Raw genomic sequence first — 21,773 nt, forward strand, 5'->3', positions numbered from 1 at the left:
ATTCTCTAAACTGGGGTATATTTTATAAGCGTGTGTTCTCTGCCCCTGAATTCCAGTGCAAAACATCATGAATGTCCCTGATTGTGTAAATTGTATAATACATGAGACCCCAAAGATGTTTAACAATCAAATCTAATGATTCCGGTTACCCCAGGCAGCCAAAACTCTCACAGCAGCTGCCAACCATTTATTTTCTGAGATGTCTTTGGCTTTGACAAGCCTGCTGTATGCTCAGGCTGAAATTCCCCACCCTGTACAGGAGGGTCTGGGAGGGTGTCAGGATCCCTCTAACATTCTGGGTGTTATCCAATTCCATGATCCCCTCATGGTTGGGGAATTGTCATCATGCCTCTCCCAACTTTTACCCAGAGAGAAGGACCCTAGACAATGTATTTCACACAAAGGTTAAGGAGGCAAGCTGGTGACTAAGGCCTGCCCCAGAAGGCCTGAGTGGATGCCTAAGGTAGCTGGCTGGGCAGCCCATCCCCGGTACCCTCAAGCATCCTTTCCTAAGCCACAGGCTTATTGGAGAGGAAGCTTTGCTGTGGGAGGAGTAGGGCACTGTAAGTGCTACCTTCCGGCACCTAATCTCCCAGCCAAGCAGAAAAGGTTCAGTCCCTGAGCTGCCACTACCCCACTCAGTACTCCCACCCTGCGTATGGCTTTCTCTCTGCAGGCCACTCCCTCTCCTGCCTTGGCCCCTGAACACTTAGCCACCCCCTCCTCAGTCTTGTATGGGGGATCCAAAAAAGAGCCTAGATAGAGTGAGCTAGGATGATGTCACTGCACTCTAGCCCAGGTGACAGAGCAAGACCCTGTCACTCCCCCAGAAGAAGAAGCCTACAGTACTTTCATGTTGTTGCAACTGATCAACAACATAGAAAATACAAGACCTGCTACCCACCACGAAACGGATGAGATGGCCTAGGAGCAGCGTCTGGTACAAGAGCGACTCACAAAGCCAAAAGCTTTCCTGTATGCGAGGCCAGGCCCGGGTGGGCATACTGGCAAAAGCTCTCCTTTACATGAAAATAGCCATGTATGTGACATAATAGGAAAAAAATCCTGTTTATATCAACAAATCTATATAATACCTATATGTAAGATCAACAAAAATTTTCCAAGAGCCACGTGGAAAAAAATCTAAAACTCAACTGAAGGACATAAAATTGACTTTATTAAAAGAAAACACCCGCCATGTACCTGACAGAAATACTCTTTATTATGAAGAAGTAAGTTCTTCCCAACTTGACTTTGACCTTGTGTCATACAAGCTCAAGTCTCAAGGGATTATCATGGAGCTTAAAATTTGATTCTAAAATTCATCTGAAAGAGGAAATAGACAGTAACAGTCAAGAAAGTTTTGGGGAAAGAACAATCCCAAAAGAAAATTTGCTCTTGATAAGGTTGCCAAGACAACTAAATGGGGGAAAGAAGAATTGTTTCAGGGTGACGCTGTGGCTCAAAGGAATGGGGTGCCAACCCATATGCCAGACGTGGCAGGTTCAAACCCAGCCCTGGCCAAAAACTGCAAAAAAAAAAAAAAAAATGTTTCAACAGATGGTTCTGGAACAACTAGATGTCCATATGCAGAAGAATGAAGGTGACTTATCGCTTAAGTCAAAATCAATTCAGGGTGGCACCTGTGGCTCAAAGGAGTAGGGCGCTGGCCCCATATGCCAGAGGTGGTGTGTTCAAACCCAGCCCCTGCCCAAAACTGCAAAAATATTAATTCAAAATGGATTAAAAAGCTAAAGGTAAGAGCTAACCTTGTAAAACTCCTAAAACCTAGGTGTAAAACTTCATGGTTTTAAATTAGGTAATAGTTTCTTGACATGGCACCTAAAGTATAAGCAACAAAGAAAAAAATAAGGAAAAAATAGGTATATTAGACCATTAGAAGTAAAAAAAAATTATACTTCAGAAGACCCAATGATGACAGTGCAAAGACAACCCACAAGGTGGGAGAAAATGATGGCAAATCACGTTTCTGATAAGGGCGGCTTTATATCCAGAGTTTATAAAGAACTCTTCCAACTTACCAATAAAAAGACAGTAACTCAATTAAAAAAACAGGCACAATATTTGGACAGGTCTGTCTTCAAAGATGGTACAGACAGTATGCACAGGAGAAGATACTCAACATCTCAGTCGGTAAGAAAATTAGAGTTAAAACTGCACTGAAATACTTCACATCCATCGGGGGCTGCAGTCAAAGAGATAAACAGTGACAAGGGTTGGGGGAAGGTGGAGAGCTGGAACCTCGGATATCGCTCGTGGGAATGTATAATGGTTCGGCTGCTTGGGGAAACAGTTAAACAAGAGAGTTTCTGTACAATCCAGCAATCCCACTTGTAGACGTGTCCCCATGTAGCTGTGTGTAGTGTATATTCAAGAGAGCTCGTGCTCATGCAAAAACTTATCATGCGTGTTCACTGCGGCATCACTCAGAACAGTCACCAGTGGAAAGAACATGTGTTCATTAACGGACAAACAGATAAGGAAAACGTGGTCTTATCACAGGGGAGGTGACTCAGCCACAAAGAGAAATAAAAAATTCTGCTGTGTGCTACAACATCACGGGACTTGAAAACCTCATGCTACGTGAAAGAGTCAGTCACCAAACCCATCTCTTCTGATTCCATTTATCTGAGATAACCAGAACGGGCAGATCTGTAGAGGCGGAGAGTGGATTAATGACTGCCAGAGGCTGGAGGAGAGAGGAAGGGGAAGTGGGTCCTAAGGAATGTGGGGTCTCTTTCTGGGGTATAGACTTGTTTTGGAATCACAGTGGGGATGTGTGCACGACAATGTGAATATACTAAAACCCGCTGATGGCAGGTGACTTTAAAAAGGTGACTTTTATGGTATGAGCATTTAATCTTAATTTTAAAGGAGAAAACTTGCTCCATCTGGTATCAAATGCCGTGTAGAACAACAGTAATTGGAACAGTGTGGAATTGGCACAGGGGCAGACAAACGATGTCTGCCTCGGTGGTGAGCACAGAGAGGACCACGTGGAGCTACAGCCATGGTGTCGGTTTTCAACATGTGCAGACGTAGCGTGTGACACCACAAAGAAAGGAAAGGTGGTGGGACAGCCCAGCCAGCGCTGATCTGCGGGTGCATGTGGGCGTCCATCCAGCCTCACACCTCCTCAAAAATAAAGTCCAGATAGACAAAGAGCCAACAGTAAGACGATAAAAATAGAAGAAAATAAAGGCATGTTTGTCACTTGAAAAAAAGCCACCTTAAGCTATGCACAAAAATGCAGGAAGAGAAAGGTGAGTCCATTTAAATACGTAAAAATCAGAGACTCTAAACAAAAGGCAGCGTAAGAAGCAATATTAAAAGGCATTTCCACATGATAGGGGGCAAAGTATTACTGTTCTGAATATGTAAAGAACTCCTAAAATCAATAAGAAAAAGTCAAACAAAATAATAAACACCCTTAGAGGCTCCTGTCACCACACTTGTGCTGACTTTCAGACGATCCCGGAATGGTGTCCTTCACGGATGACTGTGGCATTAACACTTCACTTTCCAGGGCTGGTTTAGGATCTGCTTGTTCTGTCCAGCACAGTCTCCCTGACTCCGCTAACTTAAGGGATCAGATGGAATCATGTGACGGAGGAAACACGTAACACGAGGAGAAAGGGGCTAAGATGATCTCTTTGTCACAAAGCAGAGGACAGGTGCAGTGGGACAGCCTGAGCCCTGAGCTTCCCAGCTTCCCCATAGAAGATGCAGGCCTTTCCCTGTGGGCCCCCCGCCATACAGCTGGCATTCGGAGGGCCGGAATGAGGAGTGTGCAGCCATTTCTTGCCAGTCAACACTTCACTGGGGCGGCAGCCTAACCTTTGTTCAACAATGAGGTTAACCTTGATTCTGGCCGATAATCTGTCTCCACTAAGGAAGTCTCGTGCTGTGGGGGGTTTGTTGTAAGCAGTGACGTTATGGAAGAACAGAATGCTGCGGGCATTTCACACAGGAATTTTCATCGTGGACTTGGAAGACTTCCTGTTTTTCTTTCCTGCTGAGATAGATGTTCGGCTCTCAGTTGGGTAATTCAGTGAGAGCCCTTCTCTCTTTCTTCACCTCCCCCTTCCTGTCGACTGCTGTCCTGTTTTCATAAGCCGTACACGTGGGCCTCATTCTAGTCCATTCCACAGTGCACTTAAATACCCCCTGCAGTTCCTCATCTCATTACAAAAGACAGTTTACATGAGGGGAAAATAGGGACATCTTGGAGATTTATTCCACTACTGGATTTTGTGAAACATTCTGCATTGGGCCTTTCCTGCAGGGTGTCAGAGAGACCAGAGTGGAGTAGGGTCCCCTTGAAAGCCCAGTTGATAACCTCCAAGTAAATCAGATATTCCTGCATGGATGATGGCAGGGTCATGTTGGGCTTCACATTAAATACTAAGACTGCTAGCACAATATTCTGGATAAAAGGAAATTCTCTCACTGGAGGATCCGAGGCACTTGGTTTCTTATAAGTGAGCAAAAAGATGTTGTTACTGAACCTGCTTTCTCCCTCCTCCCTGTAGGGTCACTGTTACTACCATGGGCACGTGCAGGGATATTCTGATTCCGTGGTCAGCCTCAGCACCTGCTCTGGTCTCAGGTAAGTGGCCCTGGCGATGGCGGCTCTGGGCTAAAGCACAGCCCCTGCAGGCAACCTCTGTCTTTCCCTGCCCACTCTGGGCCACTGAGAGTAAGTGATGCATCACGTCTGTGGCACCTTGGGGCCAGAGAGCGGAGGCCTCTCCTGACTCTTGCAAGAGCACGGCCACCCTGGATGTTGGCTTCCTGTCTGCGGCCCACTTCCAGTGCCGTTCTCAGGCCCAGCAACCCGCTGAGTTCTGGCATCCAGGCATTTTGTGAGTTATCTTTCATTTATGTGGCTCTGATGCTTAATGATTCTCAGTGTTAACATTGAAACTACTGGCTTAACAACGATTTAGAAGGGCCTCCTCTCATTAGGAAACAAAGTAAAGGAGCTGATTTGCAATGACCATGGTGAATCGGACACGGGCAGGAGTTGGGGGGCCGGGAGCTACTAAGCCCTGGGCACGTTGGGAGAAGAGGTGCCGGACAAGCCAACGCCAGGCTTTCCCAGCAGCTCCTGCCTTGCAAGTCACAGCGATTAGCCGCCAGGTGGCTCTTAGGTGCTCCCCAAGAAAACCATCCTGCCTGACATTCCCAGCTGCTTCAGCCTTTTTGCTGGATTTATTTACTGAGTTTGTGAACTAACCACTTGTATCCTTCAAGTCCTGGGTGGCTTTGTCCTCTATGGTTCTATGGGAGACAAAGGGGAAAAGGGCCAGCAAGATAGTAACCAGCCTGGGGGGTTGCGTTGCGTTTTGTTGCGTTTTGTATGTTGGGGGGAACTGGCATCTTCCCCAGTTCGGTCTGGGGCCACGGTGAGTGTGAATATGCAGGCAACACACACAGGGAACAGTAACTCGCACCTGCCAGTTTGTCCTCCAAGGTCACGGCCCTGATTCCCACTCCAATTGACAGAGAATGGGAGTCCCATTTCCTCACTTCTTCCTCAGTGTGTGGTATGTTTGATTTACTGATTATTGAGTATTTTTTATTGGAATCCAACAATATTCCTCTTTCCCCTGTACACCTGTCCCACTCAGACGAAAATGCAAGCTGGGGTGTCTCCCTCCCATCGTCCTCCTCACTCCTGTGCATGTGAACACAGTCAGGGACTGGGCTGTGTGTTTGTCTATTTTGGTAAAGATGAAATCACATCATACACACTGTTCTACAGCTTGCTTTTGTCACCTGACCCTGTTCCTCCCAGTCAATGAACATAAACCAAAGTTAATGAGCAACACACACAGCCTCTGCATACCTGTGTTATTTTTAAAGTATGTTGGTGTCCTGTGTATACACATTAGCACATCTTCCAGGCTGGGGACAGACTGGAGAGATGATGTGCACAGGGGCAAGGGCCCTGCCAGGCGCCTTCACGGGGACCCTGGTGACAGACGGCAGGGCTGGGACGAGGGTGGTGCTGTAGACATGTGAATGTCTAGAAACATTTTCAAGGGAGAGGCTGGTGCTGCCTTGGCTGGTGATCTGTGTCTCAGACACATGTCCTGAGTCAGCATGGGGGACAAGTCCCCAAGCAGAGTCCCTGCTCCTAGGGCTGCAGCAGAACTGTGCAGAGTGCTGGGGAGGACAGTGTAGAAGTGATGATTAGCACCCGGGGACACCTACTGAGCATTGGGAGCAGAGGTACAGGAGGGAGGAAGTGTCACCTAGGATGCATCATCTTGAGGGCTACAAGGGACGTTGCGGGGGGTCAGCCAGGTCTCTGCTGTGAGAGGAAGGAGAGAAGAACGTTTAGGAAGAGGTTTGAGCAGGGAGGGTTTGAGGTTGGACAGTGAGTCCTGAGCAAAAGTGCAGTGGGGAGGACAAGGGGTGAAGGGAGTGTGGCTGGGGGAGTCAGAGGCTGAGGGGTTTCTGGGCTGTGGCTCAGTGTTCGTGGATGCGTAAGGCTGGAGATGGGATGAGGTCAGACATGGTAGAGGCCAGGGTGAAGGCGAGTGACCAATTCAAGATGGGCATCCCGGACCCTGACAGCTGCAGTAGAGAACTGGCCGTGTGACGGTGGACAGGACACTGCACCTCTCTGAGCCATTTTCTTGGGTTTAAATGGAGATGAAGTCTCCAGCTGAGACAGGGGCTTTGACAATAATGCAGTAACCTATAGGAAAGCCCAGCCCTACACCACCTGCCCCCCATGAGCAGCCAATGGGAAAACCATCAGCTTCTTGAGCCGGTCTCATGTTCTTTGTGCTTGTGCTGTTCTCCTGAGTTAACTCCACGCAAACTGTGCTGCTCCTGGGGGAACCAGAGCAGAGAGACATGGCCTTGCAGCTAAGGGCCACACACACCCAAGGGAAACTCCATACTTTACTGCTGTGCTTGTCTGGGGCCTGAAAGATGCACCTGTTTGTTTAAAGGCCATGTATTGAAGGCTGAGTGTTTTCTGCTTCTAATTTAATATCAAGGTCAGTGTGTGCAAAGAAGAGAAAAGCTAATTCAAGCTGCTGAAAGAGAAGCAAAATAACAAGGAGGTTGAGTTAGGCTACTGGAAGGTCCAGGGCTGGCTTCCGCATGGATGGATCCAGGCTCCTACACCAGGGTCTTCTGCTTTCCATCTCTGTTAAATCTCATTCTCAGGTGCTATCTTAGCTTGGGCTGCCATAACGAAATACCACAGACTGGTTTGCTTAAATAATAGAAATTTACTTCTTACAGTGCTAGAGACTGGAAAGTACAAGATCAAGGTTCTGACAAGTTGTATTTCCCTCTGAGGCCTCGTCTCATGACTTGTCATCATCTTGGTTCGTGCTCACATGACCTCTCTGCGTATATGGAGAGAAGCACCTCCTGAGACCCTTGTAAGGGCACTAATCCCATAGTGGGGACTCCACCCTTGTAACCTTATCTGAACCCAGTCGGTTCCCAAAGGCCCCGTCTCCTGATACCGTCACATTGAGGGTTAAGGCTTCAACATGTGAATTTTGAGGGCACGTGAACATTCAGCTCATAATAGGCACAGTTTTGTTTGGGTTTTTGTTTTTGTTTTTGTAACAAAGGAGATGCCAGCAGCATGAGACGTCCCTCCCCAGAAAACAAGCAGAAGAACAGGGCCTCTCTTGTAAGCTCAGCTGAGGTGCCCTAGGCTCTGACTGGGTCATCAGCTCACCCCTGAAGCAATCAGTGGCCAGTGGGGAGGATAATGCTCTGCTTTAGCAGGTTCTGAGCTTACACCCCGGGCCAGGCCGAGGGGAAACTGCATACAGGGCCCCAAGGTCAGGGAGCAGGGAAGGGCGGAACGCCCCAAGGGATGGCTGTGAGCTTTTGCCAGAAAAAAGAACAGAAACAAACGGGCCTTCTCCCGCAGTGATTATGATGATTCTGCATCATCAGAGCTGAGACCAGCAGTAAATGGAGATACCAGGAGTGGCTGGATAATTTTTAGGTGACTTTTTTTATAGGGATATCAATTTTTTGATGGGTCAAGAGAAAAGGGTATCTACAGGATGTTCCCAGTAGTTCCTTTTTACATTAAATAAAGCAATTTATAGCAGTAACATTAATTCATTAGAGGAACAACTGGGAGAGTATCCCAGAGTGATATTCCAGCAGGACGGATCTGCTGCAGTGCTTGGCCGTGCCACTCAGTCACAGCTCTCCAGTTTTCCTCTAGGGCCTGTCCCGCTATCACCCTGTGCCAGGCATAATGCCTTAGCCTTGTGGCCCCCTACAAAGACACAGGTAACTGTCAGAGCCCCCACTTCCTCCTGCACAGCAGCCTCAGTCACGCTGGCCAGACTGCAGTGTCTGAATCTGTTTCCACCTCCCGTCTCCAGCACCTGGGCAAGTCTCCCTCCCCAGTGCCTGGCACAGACCCATAACGTGGCAAGGAGAAATATCGGGAAATGCTCGTGGCTAGGATTTCAGGGAGTAACAGAAGAGTAAGTGCTGCCTGGTCGGTGTCGACCACCAGGAGGGAGGGGGAACAGTGTGGGTGTAATGAGCTCCTCACTGCGGCGCTCCTGAGAATTTTGACTTCCCCGATCTTCGTGCTGTTGATACAGGAGCAGCAGACCGTGCATCAACAGAGAAATTCCCAAGTTATGCAGTCAACTTTATGATCTTGCAAAATCAGACCAGAGCAGGGAAAAGCTGTGTTCGATCAACTCCTCACCAGCAGAAGAATTGATTGAGACTGGAGAGAAAGGGAAAAAGCAACTAGAGTAGCACAGCCTGGCAGACGCTAAGGCAGAAAATAGGGATTAGAAATTATGTTAAATATGGTGCGCTCCAAAACACATTAAGATCCAGAAAGGCTGGAGGAAGCCGGAGCGTCCTAGGAGACACATTAATTAGGCCAAACAGATTCCAGTTTTGCAGAGAAAAAGCAGAGGGGGAACATCCTGTGTTGTTTCAAGAAGACTGGATCAAAAATGGGCAGGCAAGGAAAACCCTGACCCAGAATGGGGAAGAGGCGGGGGAACATTTGAAGCTGGAAGGGAAAAAGATAAGGGGAGAAAAAAGCATAAAGGTCCCAGGGGAGGGAACGTGGTGGGAAGGGGGGAAGCTCTTGAGTGAAGTGTAACCTGGACCTGGGTCATGAGGATGAGCTCAGCGGCAGAGTTTATTCCGACTTTAAGACGACCACAAGTCGACTGTGAAGCTCAGGCCATGCACTGATTCTGTGCCGCACCATCGTCTCCCCACCATGGGTTCCAGGTTTCGTGACTCTCCTCCCCTGTAGGGCTGGTCCCCTCTCTGCTGTCATGGCTCAGTGGCCCCTGTCATATTGCTGTGCGTGCATCCCCACTGATTCCAAGCACAGAGACCCTGAGGGTCCTGCTCCCTCAGCAGTAATGCTCAGCACTCCATCGTAAACCCAGGTCTGCCTCTGCTTTGTGTCTGTTCCACTAAACCTCTTGCACAATTTGGATCCAACCTCCTTTTTCAGCCCCTCCACCTTCCTCCCTGAGGAGGGCACTGAACTCCCACCACACTGCTTTCTAGCGGTTTCCAGAGCCTCCCCACACTATGCCTTGCTGACTTCATCCCTCTGCCTGGGACGTACCTCTCCTTCGCACCTCTCTTTGGCTTTGGGAGATCCACTCTCCCATCAAGGCCCAAATCAAATGACACCTCCTCCACGGAGGCTCCAGGCCTCCCGGCCTCCTGGCCCAGCTCATCCTCAGACTATGGTGTATTTTGAGCGTACACTGTGGGTCCTGCCATATCGCAGGTGCTCTGTGAACATCTGTCTGCTCTCTGTCCTCCTGCCCTTGTTCACAGTCGGTTGCTGTACCCTGTCCCCCTTCGGTCTGCTGTGTCGTAAGAGGCTTCAGGGCGAGAGCGTCTCTGACACATTCCTTGCAGCCTCTAGCTACAAACCGGAGCCCCGGCCTGGGCCTTAGATGTGAGAGACAGCACAAAGTGCTTTTTAAAATTCAATTAAATAAAAATATTAAGATGGGAGGCTATTTAGCACCTGAATAAGTAAATGCATTATTGTCAGTAATCATCAGTTTTGCGTTGATTTTAATTGTGTGAGATGAAGTTCACTGCACCAGACTTTAGATAGTGGCAACAAACAGCACAGAATGCAGAGATGTGTCCTGCCCCCGTGCTATTTAAAAATTGATTTTAAAATAGTCTTCAATTTATTTTTCAAAGCATAGAACTGGCCAATGTTACGGCCATGGAATCAGGGATAACCACAGTAATGAGAATAATGATTTGCCATTTGGTGGCCGGGACCGACACAGTCATTGTCAAATAAGTGTGTCCCTGATACGGTGTTTTTGTGTATCATCTGACAAACCAATTATTGACCCACCTGAAATCTTAGCTGATGACTCAAAAAGAGAAAAGACTCTGGAGGAAAACAAGACAGCAGGAAGGCCAGAGGGCTTCCCAGCCTCCCTGCAGGCCCACCCTCAACCCATGGAGGCCACATGGACACCGTCCTCCTGAGGCCATGAATCTCAACTCCAGCATTCTCTGACCTGGAAGGAGCTGATTTTCCCAGATCTCAGCTCAGCCTAAATGGCACATGGCCAAGTGGTCTAATGCCCCAGAACGTCAGGCCCATGGGGTGGCCTTGCCTTCACCTTCCTGTGCTAGACTAAGAGCTCCCAGTACCCGAGCCCAGGGCCCTGACACTGCTGTGTCCTAACCTGGCATGTTAGAGGCACTCAGTAAATAGGGGGGGAGTAAATGTGCTCTGCCCGACAGTCAAGCCAACTTAATCCTGGCCAGTCCACATTTTTAAAAATCTTTAAATTACAGTAGGTCGTATTAAGGAGCAAATGGCACAGAGTAGGGACAAAGCCCATTTTCCCTATTCCTGAGTGTGTGCAACCATCCACTCCCTGGGCTTGCGCCTGGCTGTCCTCCGAGCTCTCCTCCGACCCTGAGGCCTCGTCTCTAGCCAGGCCCTGCACTGCTTTCTTTCTCCCTCCCGCTTCCTCCCACAGAGATGTTTCCATGTCCCAGGTAGACCAGCACCCATGGGCACCACAGCTGAGTCAGAGCCCCTCTCAGCCTTGGCAGAAACACTGTTGAACAGCATGGGAGTGAATGGGAGGCTTCAACCTGCAGAAAACAGGGCGCCGTGGTGGTCCTCCCACATGGCAGCCATCCTGAAGGACCCCCAAGGTCAAGCCTCTCACTCTCCTGAGACCCCACTCTTATCTCTCAATCCAAACTCTGAGTAGGTCTCCAGACTGGCTTCCCGCCTGTCCTCTTGTCCATTAAAGGTCCATACCATCTCAGGCCCTTAAGTGTGACCCCAGGGAGCTATCGATGAGTCCCACATCAGCCCAGGTCCTGCACACTGTCACCAGCAGCATCTCCTCTCTCCTGTCCTTCCAAGCCCTCCATCGCCACCCTCACTCTCAGACATCTGAACCGACCCACGCAGTGATGACTTCCTATCTCCACCCCTCCCTTCACAGCCATCTGGCACAATCTACAAGGCCATATTTCAAAATTACTGCTGGAGCGTATCATAAATCCTGCCACCCACTTCGCTCACCGCACCCACGGCTCCCTGCGGCCTGCACATCACAGCGCTCCTTCATTCACCTGCTCGTCCAACAATATCCCCCCAACCCAAGTGTTTATTAATCAGTTACCTGCTAGTCACCTACATATCATGCCAGTTCTAAAGCCAATGATGGGAAAACCAAAAGGAGTAAGGAAAATCCTCCCTGACGTGTAAAGGAGCCAGACATTATTTTAATACAGTGTTGTGACATGAAGTAGGTTGCACAAAACCACACACAGAAGAGGCCTAAATGCTGGGAAACTGAATGAAGGGTTGGCTAACCTGGATCTCAGAGGTCGTGCATCTGAGCCTGGGAGGTCATTCCAGCAGGATCAGCCTCCAGGGATAGCATAAGGGCCTTGAGCGTCTGAACAGAGAAGTAGACACAGCCCTGCCCTGAAAGCTTCCTGTATCCAGGGAGGTCAGTGGTGCGGCCACTGGTTACTAGACAAGGAGCAGGTGGATTTGATCAGGGTTCCTAGGCTGGGTGTGGAAAAAAGGCTCAGGGAAGAGGGCACGGCAAGAGCAGGGTCTAGAAGCTGGAAGCGTGAAATGTGTGTAAGAGGCAGCGTTTCAGTCTTCACGAGGAACGTGCAGAACGGTGAGCCATGAGGCTACAAAGGCAGTCAGCGTCCTAACACCAAATTCAGGGCTGGGCGGCAGCAAATTTAACTGAGAGACCCTGGCTTTCCATTTAATGCCCCCCAGCCCAGCTCACCCCTTCTCCCGGGGCTCCCCGTCCCTCTGCTCACATTCTCAGTTCAGCCACAGTCCTCTCCCCTCCTGAGCACACCTGCCCCTGCTCACACCTGCACTCTTGCTCACACAAGGCCACTCACCTGGGCCTCATGTAGGCCTCCCCATCCTTCAAATCTGCCCCAGAGGCCCTTCCTCGGCTGTGTATCAGCCCTTACTCCCTCAGTGCTGGGCTGGCCACTGGCCTGGCTCTGAGCTTCCCTGACACTTGGCAGACAGGAGTCAGCTGTCCCCTCCCTTGAGTGAGTGCTGGCTGACAGCAGAAGTGGCTGACCATCCATTGAGGCTGAGGGCAAGTGACCAGGCCGGGCTGCCAGGTCCAAATGGGAAATCTTGGCCCTGCCGTTGATGACTCTGTGGCCACATCGTCCCCAGGACTGCCGTCACAAACTGCCAGACACTGGGTGGCACATAGCAACAGGAATCTCTTCTCACTGTTCAGGAGGCCAGAGGTCAAGGTCAAGGTCAGGGTTTCAGCAAAGCTGGTTCCTTCTGCAGGCTGTAGGGGTGCATCCCTCCCTGGCCCTCTCCTAGCTTCTGTGCTGGCCCTGGTCTTGTCCATGTGTCACTCCAGGTTCTGCCTCTGTCTGCCCTTGACCCCTTGACCCCTTGTCCTGGGTCTCTGTGCACCTCCTCCTCTGGCTCTTCCAAGGGCACGCATCACTGTATTTAGGGCCATCCTAATCCAGGGCAATCTCATCTTGAGATACTTAATTACATTGGCAAAGACCCTTTTTCCAAATAAGGTCACATTCTAGGATCCAGGGATTAGGACTGAAACATATCTTTGGTGAGGAGGACTTGGGTCTCGACATTGGTTTCCTCATTAGTAAATTGAGCTCACGTTCCCCGCTTTACAGGATTGCTGTAAATATTAGAGAAGGAGGGGTCGGGGTGACTGCTGATAGGCACAGAGCTGCTTTTTAGAGTGTTGAAAGTGTTCTGGAATTGGCCAGTGGTGAACTCAATGAATATACTAGAAACCATTGAATTGCATGCTTTAAAAGGGTGAACTTAGGGTATGTGAATTATTTCTCGATGAAGCTGTTGTTTAAAAAACAAGCCTGACTCAGGAGCAATCTCTTTGTCAATCATAGTTGCCATCAGTTTTACTGCTATGCCACTAAAAACTACTCTTAAAATCTTTCATGATAGTTTAATCTTTCGCCTTTTCTGCCACATTTCCCTCCCCTGGTTATGAGTTCCATGTGAAGTGGGAACCAAGGGCAAGATGTCATTGCCTGTCTAGCCCGGGCCTTCCACAACCATAGGGAGAAAATAAACGTTTATTTTGATCATACCTGAGTCGTTCGCATAGAAATTACTTGTTGGAAACAAGCTCTGTGGTGCTTATGTGTTAACTCATATCGCTGCCGTGACTATTTATGATACATACCCAAGATGTGATATTACATTTACCCATTAGCTCCTCCAAAAACAAAGGACTGAAATTAAATTTCATGCCAACTTCATTTCCAACTTAATGATTGACAGCATGATATTGAGACCAAAAGTCTTCTTCCAGGAAATTCAATTAGCAATTGAACACTGAATTAGCCAGGATAATTCATATTTTCCAATCATTATCTTATTACAGGTAGTCAAAATCTACGTGCTGCTATCCTGCTTGCCTGAGCTCAGTAAGAAAAATCATAATAAGAACGACATTAAGCTGCATTATTGCCTGACGCTCCATTGCTTCAGAGATTAGAAACTGAATTTTCAGAAGGACAAAAACGTATCTGGAGGAAATATAGGACTCCTGAGTTTTCACTTTGAAAGCTAACAAAGTCAACTTCAAATTTTAATAGATTCCTCTTTGTTTCCATTCAAAGAAAAACAGCAGGAAGTTGGATTTTAAAGGGAGGCTGCTGGTTTTCCAAGCAGTAGTTCCGTTTGTTGGCTGTTTCAGTCCTAATCCCTGGACCCTTGAATGTGGCCTTATTTACTTCTCTAATTCTGATTCCATCATGTTCCTCCCTGTTCTGGGACCCTCTTCTCTGTTCTGAGAGGCTCACTGGTCTTAAAACAGTGCAGAGAGAGACAGATGAGCGTGGGGGTTAAGTAGCCCCGGGCTTAGACACGCAGGTCAGGACTGAGTCCCCAGGTTTGCCACCTGAGCACCTGGACAACAGGATAGTACCAGCTGGAGCGGGAGCTGTGTGAGCATCAGTGGAGCAGGAGATGTGATGAGTGCAGCCCACAGGCTGGGTCCCAGGAAGAACACCATAGGGACCCAACCACCCCCGTTACCCTCACTCCCAATAGCCCTTACCAGCCCAAGAACTTGGCTTCACCTGTCATAGCTGGACCAGTGGCCTGCACACCCTCCTCCCTTCCCCCTGTGAAAGGGAGCCACAGTCTTTATCTTCCCAGACATCAGAGACAGTCTTCTAATCTTTCTCCCCCTCTACCAAGGGGAACAGAATCCCATATTCAAAGCCTGCTGCATTTAAATTCCATGCTCTGAGATCTTCCAGTTCTCAAGTTTGCAACTAAATATCTATGACATTCAACTTAAAACAAATTATATCCACTTATCTAACTCAAAGCCAGTAAGGGCTGTGAGAACATCATAATTTTACGTCTCCAAAACCCTGAATGTTTGAAATTTGTGTCCACTGTTGTTTCCAGCAATCTTTAGAGCTAAATGATTAATTATACCCGAGATGGTCCAAAGCAATTATTTAATTAAGCTGTATGATAGGCTGCCAGTTGTGTAGAGCTCAGGAAAGGCCTTCACCCTGGTTTCTCAACATCTGGCCTTTGGATGACTCGAAAGATAAAAGGAGATATGAGAACATTTTTATGACTAAGTCACAATTTCTAAAAATTTTCCACTAAGTAAAAAAAAACCTTTTTAGTAATTTTCTTCTTATGATTAGAACGTGGTGACATGTTTTGCTGTAAATTTTTAGATTATTTAGATTCAATGCAATGAAAATTTTTAGATTATTTAGATTCAATGCAAGAAAAATGTTCCAATACAAAATGGAACTTTGGTGCCATTCTATCCTGTGCTTGTTTCCCCTCCACTATCTTTGAAAGTTTTCTTTCTTAAGGTAGGCTTTTTAAAATCAGTGTTAATAAACAAAAATGCCCAATGCCCACTCTAATGTTAGAAATACGTTTTGTTCTGTAAAGATCATCTCAAAGAAAGAAACACAAGCTGCCCACAGAGCTGGTGACAAGAGTAATACCGGGACAATGTACTTGGAAATACCCATCGATGCTAGTTTGGGGGAAAAAACAACAGCTACGTGTAATGACTTTTCATCAGTCTGGCCTTTGGATGACTTAAAGATAAGATGATGTAATGATTTCTCGAAACTTTGGGTTTGAAAATATTTAAAAATCCTTCAGTTACTCCACACTACATCAGGCTCCCCCAATCTCTGAAGAATTGAGGGTGGTGACTTCTGATCACGCACGGCTTAGCTTCTAATCACGCCCCCTTAGCAGGGGACAAGTGATGCCTCTCTGTCCCCTGGGTCTTGGTGCCGTCTCATCCATTTGGGTATAAGCCTCCTGGGCATGTTTCTCCCACTGCCCAAAACGTCTCATAAAATAGGATTGGTGGCATAAACTCAAATAATAAGGAATTGGGTAGTGTCAATTTGCTTACCAGTTGTACTCAAAATAGATACTTGACAAATTCAAACCTCTTCCTTTCATACCATTTGAATATTGAAATACTGTCATCCTATTAAAATTTAAGAGTGGCGAGATACCTCTGGGTGGGCTGTCAGTGAGCACAGAACGCGTGAAGGCCTGAACAGTAGACGCACAGTAGCAAATGCCCAGGAGCACCTGACTCAGTCCCTTAGGTGGAAAGAAGCGCAGGTGGTCTGAGGAGAACTGCTGGAGTCTGCAACTCCATTAGCAATTTCTGAAGTAGCAAGTAGGATGCAAAACCCTTGGATTGATGCCGTATCAATTATGTATTAGAACTAATACCCTAAACCTTTAGTCCGTGGACCTCACCCTCCGTCTGGGATCTGCTGAAATACTCTACAAGATTTCATGGTTACGTACATATGTGAAATACCCTGGAGAGAATCTAAGGACGTTCACTCTCTGAAAAGGCTAATAGCCCCTGTGTCTGAGATGTCCTTTTACAGGCAGATGAATTTTGCATGAATATTCTATGTGTTTCTAAGGTGAAGAGATGGTGACCCCCTTGCTAAATAATGAAGGTGCTAGACAAGGGACCTCTAAGAGATGCCAGTGAGCTGTTTCCCAAATTGCCATCCCCCCTCCCCAAATAAAGCTTCCTTTCAGTATCAGAAAGCACCTTTTAAATCACCTTACCAACATTTGGGCCAAGGTTCCCCACCACTTGAAGGAAGATGACACCCTTAGGCCCAAGTTGTTCATTTTCAGAGACTGGGGCACAGCCTCAGCTCTGAGCTCCAGCAGGTCACACGCGTGTCATGGTCCTTGGCTAAGTGCCACCTTCTGTCTCTGCAGGTTAGAGTCTTTAGCAAATTCATTCATTTTTTAAAAAAAGAATCTGTACTTTTATTCTCTAAACTAGAGGTTGGCTCAAAGGGTTCTTTCTTAGTTATTGGCCTTCCAGAAGTGTATTTGTCTTCTTAATGCTGTAATTCCTATCAGGGAGCCAGGATGACTAGTATTTCTATGGGCAGATGGGTTAACAAAATATAGGATGTTCCTGAAATTGTCATTCTTTGGAATGACATGTTAACAGAAGCCTGAGCCCTGGATTTGCCTTCATTAATAACAAAGAGAACTGTCACCATTCAAGCACTAAGGTGGGGTCACCACTGAGCTGAAAGTTTTAACTAGCTGGCACAGCAACCCTGAGAAGTGGGTACTGGGATCTCAGTTTTACAGGTGAAAAACTGAGGCTCAAAGATTCAAGGTCACACAGCTAATAAGTGGCAGAGTGGAACTCAAACCAGAGCTGCCGGGCTCCAGAGCCCACCTTGCAGACTTGGGTCTGAGACTTCTCTTCTCATCCTCCAAGGAGCAGTTCTGGAGCTGCCGGGCTCCAGAGCCCCCCTTCCAGCCTTGGGGCTAAGACTCCTCTCTTCATCCTCCAAGGAGCAGTTCTGATGTTTCATGGACTTACACTGGTGCTTTTTATACACATCTCCCACAAATTAAATCAGTAAAAATATAAAAAATGTGAATTTGTACTCATCTGTATGTCAGAACCTATCGAATATTTAGGAAATATGGCTGATCAGCATAAATAATTTAGATGTAAATTAGATGTCCTTTAAAAAAATCCCTCTGAAATGCATCTGCTAATTCAGATATGGTTATTTTCCAAGCAGATGAAACATCTTTTCCCTTGACTCGTCTTCCTAGCAATATATCTTTGAGGCATTAAAAAAAGAAAAAAAAAACACAGAAAGGCAAAATGCAGTCTATTCTTTACCATAAAATATTTCAAACAAAAAAATTTTCCGACTTAGTTTTTAAAAGATTTGCAAAATTAATCAATGCAAACATATGGCACAGAAATATCCTTTCTGATTAAAACCTGAGAATATAAACAGCCTGGTGTCTCTCATTCCTTCTCTTTCCCGTTACGAACCGTGTCTTAGTGTGAACAAGAACCTGTTCTTAAACATTATGTTCTTTATCTTCTTTCTTTTTCAACAGGGGACTTATCATGTTTGAAAATGAAACCTACATCTTAGAACCAATGAAAAATACAACCCAGAGATACAAACTCTTCCCAGCAAAACACCTGAAGAGCACCTGGGGACAGTGTGGGTTGCATTGTAACGCATCGGGCCTCTCTTCGGATAAGATGTTCTCGCTACCCTCCCACGTGTGGGCCAGAAGGGTAAGAAGGACACCTGATTTCGTGTTTCTGGAAAGCCAGGGACTCAAGCTATGGATACCCAAGGTTGGGACATCCAGAGGAACATTGCCATTGAGAGGCAGCATCTAGGGGGTAGAAGTGCGCAGTGTGTGCAGAGGCACTTGCCGTCCTGGGCTCAAGCATAACCACAGGCTGACTCTCCAGCATCAGCCTCGGGCTCATTAATACATTCTAGCTAGGCTGGTGCAGTGTTCATGCCTGTAATCCTAGCGCTCTGGGAGGCCAAGGCAGTCAATCCCTTGAGCTCACAGGTTCAAGACCAGCCTGAGCTAGAATGAGACTCTGTCTCTAAAAATAGCCGGACGTTGTGGCGAGCACCCGTAGTCCCAACTACTCAGTAGGCTGAGGCAAGAGAGTCACTTGAGCCCAAGAGTTTGAGGTTGCTGTGAGTTGTGATGCCACGGCGCTCTACCCAGAGTGATAAAGTGAGGCTCTGTCTCAAAAGCAAAAACAAACTATACACACACACACACACACACACACACACATATTATATATATACACATATATATACATATATTCTAACTAGAGTCACACAGTCTAGGGTCAGAGGATGACAAATCACCAGTCCTGAGATCTCCCATGAGACCCTACCATGGGCCTAACCCAGGGTTGGGCCACCATGGCAGCCTCCAGCAATTCTCTTTCTGCAGGAAGAGAAATACCACTTGGAGCTTTCTTCCTCAGCAAGTCTGGGTTCTCAGGATCATTTGCAGGAAATTCTGTCTGTGCCACGTGCAGGGGAGAATTGCATCCTGTCCACGTGGTGTTGCTGTAGGGTCTCACCCCTGGTCCAAGCTGCGAATGCCTGTCCCAGCTCCCCGTCGGCACTGTCCGAGCAGTCTGCCTTTCCCGGCCCCAGCCCTGGGTCTGCTCATAGGTCTCCCTTTCTGCTGCTGCCGTAAAGAACACAGCTGCCTGACTGAGTCTGCACTGCAGACGCAGTGCCCTCCCTGACACTTCACGTGCAACACCAGGGAACCCCCACCCGGACAGCTGCCCGTCCCTGTGCGGTCAGGTGGTTCTCTGCTAGCAAGGACCAAAGGGGATCCCCCTCCACAGTCGTCTAGACACCCTGAATCTAAATGAGGATGACCAGATAGAAAAATTATTAGCAATTTCCTGATCTTTCCTCTCTGGATTTCCTATTCCTCTATTGACAAGGAATCAAAAAAATTCATAGCTAGGATGTCACCTGTGCTTATAATTGACTGTCCGGACACACATTCTTCAAGGACCCTCTGTGCACATTTCATCTTTCCTAACTTTAACTTTAGTAAACCATTGTTTAAAATGCAACATTTCACAGTATTATTCGTGGATCATTCAAAATCATTTTTTAAAATTCAATAAGGATTATCCTGCATGATTTCTTCTCATTCTTAAAATTCCCTTCACCCCTGTGTGTGTCTGTTCCCCTAAACCACTTTGACCTAAACCAAACCATTTGAGGACTTTTAACTCAAGTTTTAAATTCATTCTTTTTGGTCCAGGCGTTCTGCTTGCGTCTCTTTGCTCTTGTTTCCCAGATTTTCTGTGGCAGGTGCTGGCCACTCTTTTTCTTTTTCCACACCCCTTGTCACGAACTTTCCCATCAGGTACAGCAAGGAGGGGGATGAACTGTCCCCTCAGGATGGTGTGTGGCAGGGAGGGGGATGAACTGTCCCATCAGGATGGTGGGTGGCAGGGCGGAGGCTGCAACCTCCCTGAGCTTGAAAATTATCCCCCCAACTCACCCCATCAGCTCAGGAGGATTTCATGCTCCCACCCCCCATCTGAGAGTGACAGATTTGCGAGCGAGAATCCCAGCGACAAGCCGCTGTGGTCCCTGGCATGTTTACTGCTGAAGCACTTTTCCTGTGATTCCTTGTAAGACCTGATTAGTCATAAACAAGCCCAGCGTTTGCATTTGGTTCTCCAGGCTCTCGGCTTTGACTGCCTTCTTGACTGCATGTCATCCACGTTATGAGATTTACAGCTTGACGGGCTAAACGACACTCAAATATGTTTGCTGTTGTATTTAGAAGTACAAACTTGGTCTGTACTTGCCAGCCATATTTTAACTTTCTTAGCTCACAGCTCTCTTGAACTCTGATATAATTTCCAGTCATCTGGACTTGTAGGGAAATGGGGAGAGCCGGGATCTCAGCACTGTTGTTAATAATGTGTATTGAAGTGCAAATGAACCTTTAAATTGAAAGAGAAGGCCTGCGTGCCAGGGCTCAATATTTCTCCCTAGAAATAAATACTTGTGATTGTTTCTATGGAATAGAAAGCACCCTGACACTAAGTGTGTGTATATAATAAAAACGGTACAAAAAATAATTCTGAAATAAGTGGAATGCTTAGGGATTGGTATTATATAGAAGATTGCTTTGGTTACCACCTGTGGTAAACATGAAAGGGACATTACCTGTGTCACTTATGCTGCCTTTATTTTACGCTTTGAGCAAGAGTGAGACTCAGCTGTAAAAAAAAAAAAAAGGAAAAAATAGCCAGGCATTGTGGCGGGCACCTCCTAGGCTGAGGCAAGAGAGTCGCTTGAGACCAAGAATTTGAGGTTGCTGTGGGCTATGATGCCACAGCAATCTACTGAGGGTGACAAAGTGAGACTCTGTCTGAAAAAAAATAATAATTTGTAGAGGATGGGTGTAACTGCAGCTGCCTCCCTGGTTTATGCAGCGAGGAGCCGCACTTGCTCTCTGCCGGCATTTCCCGCCCCGCTAAATGTTAACGGTTATGAAGACTGGTTTGCGGGCTGCGATGTTTCTGCAGATGTTTGCGTTTTTCTTCACGGAGCGTGGGGAATAAATCTGCACTCGGGGTACACGCGCTGACTAGAGCATAAACCTGCGCTACTGTTAGTCATTTTTACAGGACTCTACGTTAGATTTTAGTGAGCGCCCAGGGCGCCCCTCGAAGGGCACTGAGGGGCACGGAGTGTCACAGGCAGTCCCGTCCTCTGAGGAGTTTTAAGTCCACTCAGCTCACCCACGTCAGGCTCCCTTCTCTGTGGGCTCCGCATTCAACAAGGCAATAATTTTCACATCTGCCTAAGCAAGGATGGGGAAGGCAAAGGCGGGAATCTGCTGCTGGGGAAAATCACAGGACACATCCCTGGCGCAAACGTGAATTATTTCCGAATTATCCTTTCTGTAGGGATTATCTGTGCCATTGTTCCCCTCCTTAGTATGGACAATTGGGAGTCAAATATTAAAGTTGCTGCCTTCTCTGGAAAGACATGTTTGCTTGGGCTCCTGTGTAGGGCAGGACAGCGACTTAGGGAGATACCATGTGTTTCCTCGGATGCAGCCATCCTGAAATAGCCTAATGCGTTTATTTAATCGAAGCCACAGCAGTGGTGGTACTGTTAGTAGTAGTAGTAATATACATTATATGGAATGTGTTTATTTAATCGAAGCCACAGCAGTGGTGGTACTGTTAGTAGTAGTAGTAATATACATTATATGGAGAGCCTAGCAATGGCTGAATATCAGGAATAGGCCAGAACCATTTAGAAACAGGCTCCTTAGGGCAGGCACTTTT

At 47.3% G+C, this 21,773-nt stretch overlaps 1 protein-coding gene across 1 annotated transcript in view; it reads left to right on the forward strand.

The window, feature by feature from the left end:
- ADAM12 (ADAM metallopeptidase domain 12) overlaps window positions 1–21,773 on the forward strand; it is a 275,334-nt gene that overhangs the window by 172,464 nt on the left and 81,097 nt on the right. The window contains exons 4-5 of the mRNA XM_023515635.1: window positions 4,554–4,630; window positions 18,002–18,188. Coding sequence (XP_023371403.1) covers window positions 4,554–4,630; window positions 18,002–18,188 — 264 coding nt within the window. The remainder of the gene's footprint in view (window positions 1–4,553; window positions 4,631–18,001; window positions 18,189–21,773) is intronic.

Source organism: Otolemur garnettii, unplaced genomic scaffold (assembly GCF_000181295.1).
Source record: "Otolemur garnettii isolate 467f Iridium unplaced genomic scaffold, OtoGar3 scaffold00075, whole genome shotgun sequence".
NCBI lineage: Eukaryota > Metazoa > Chordata > Mammalia > Primates > Galagidae > Otolemur > Otolemur garnettii.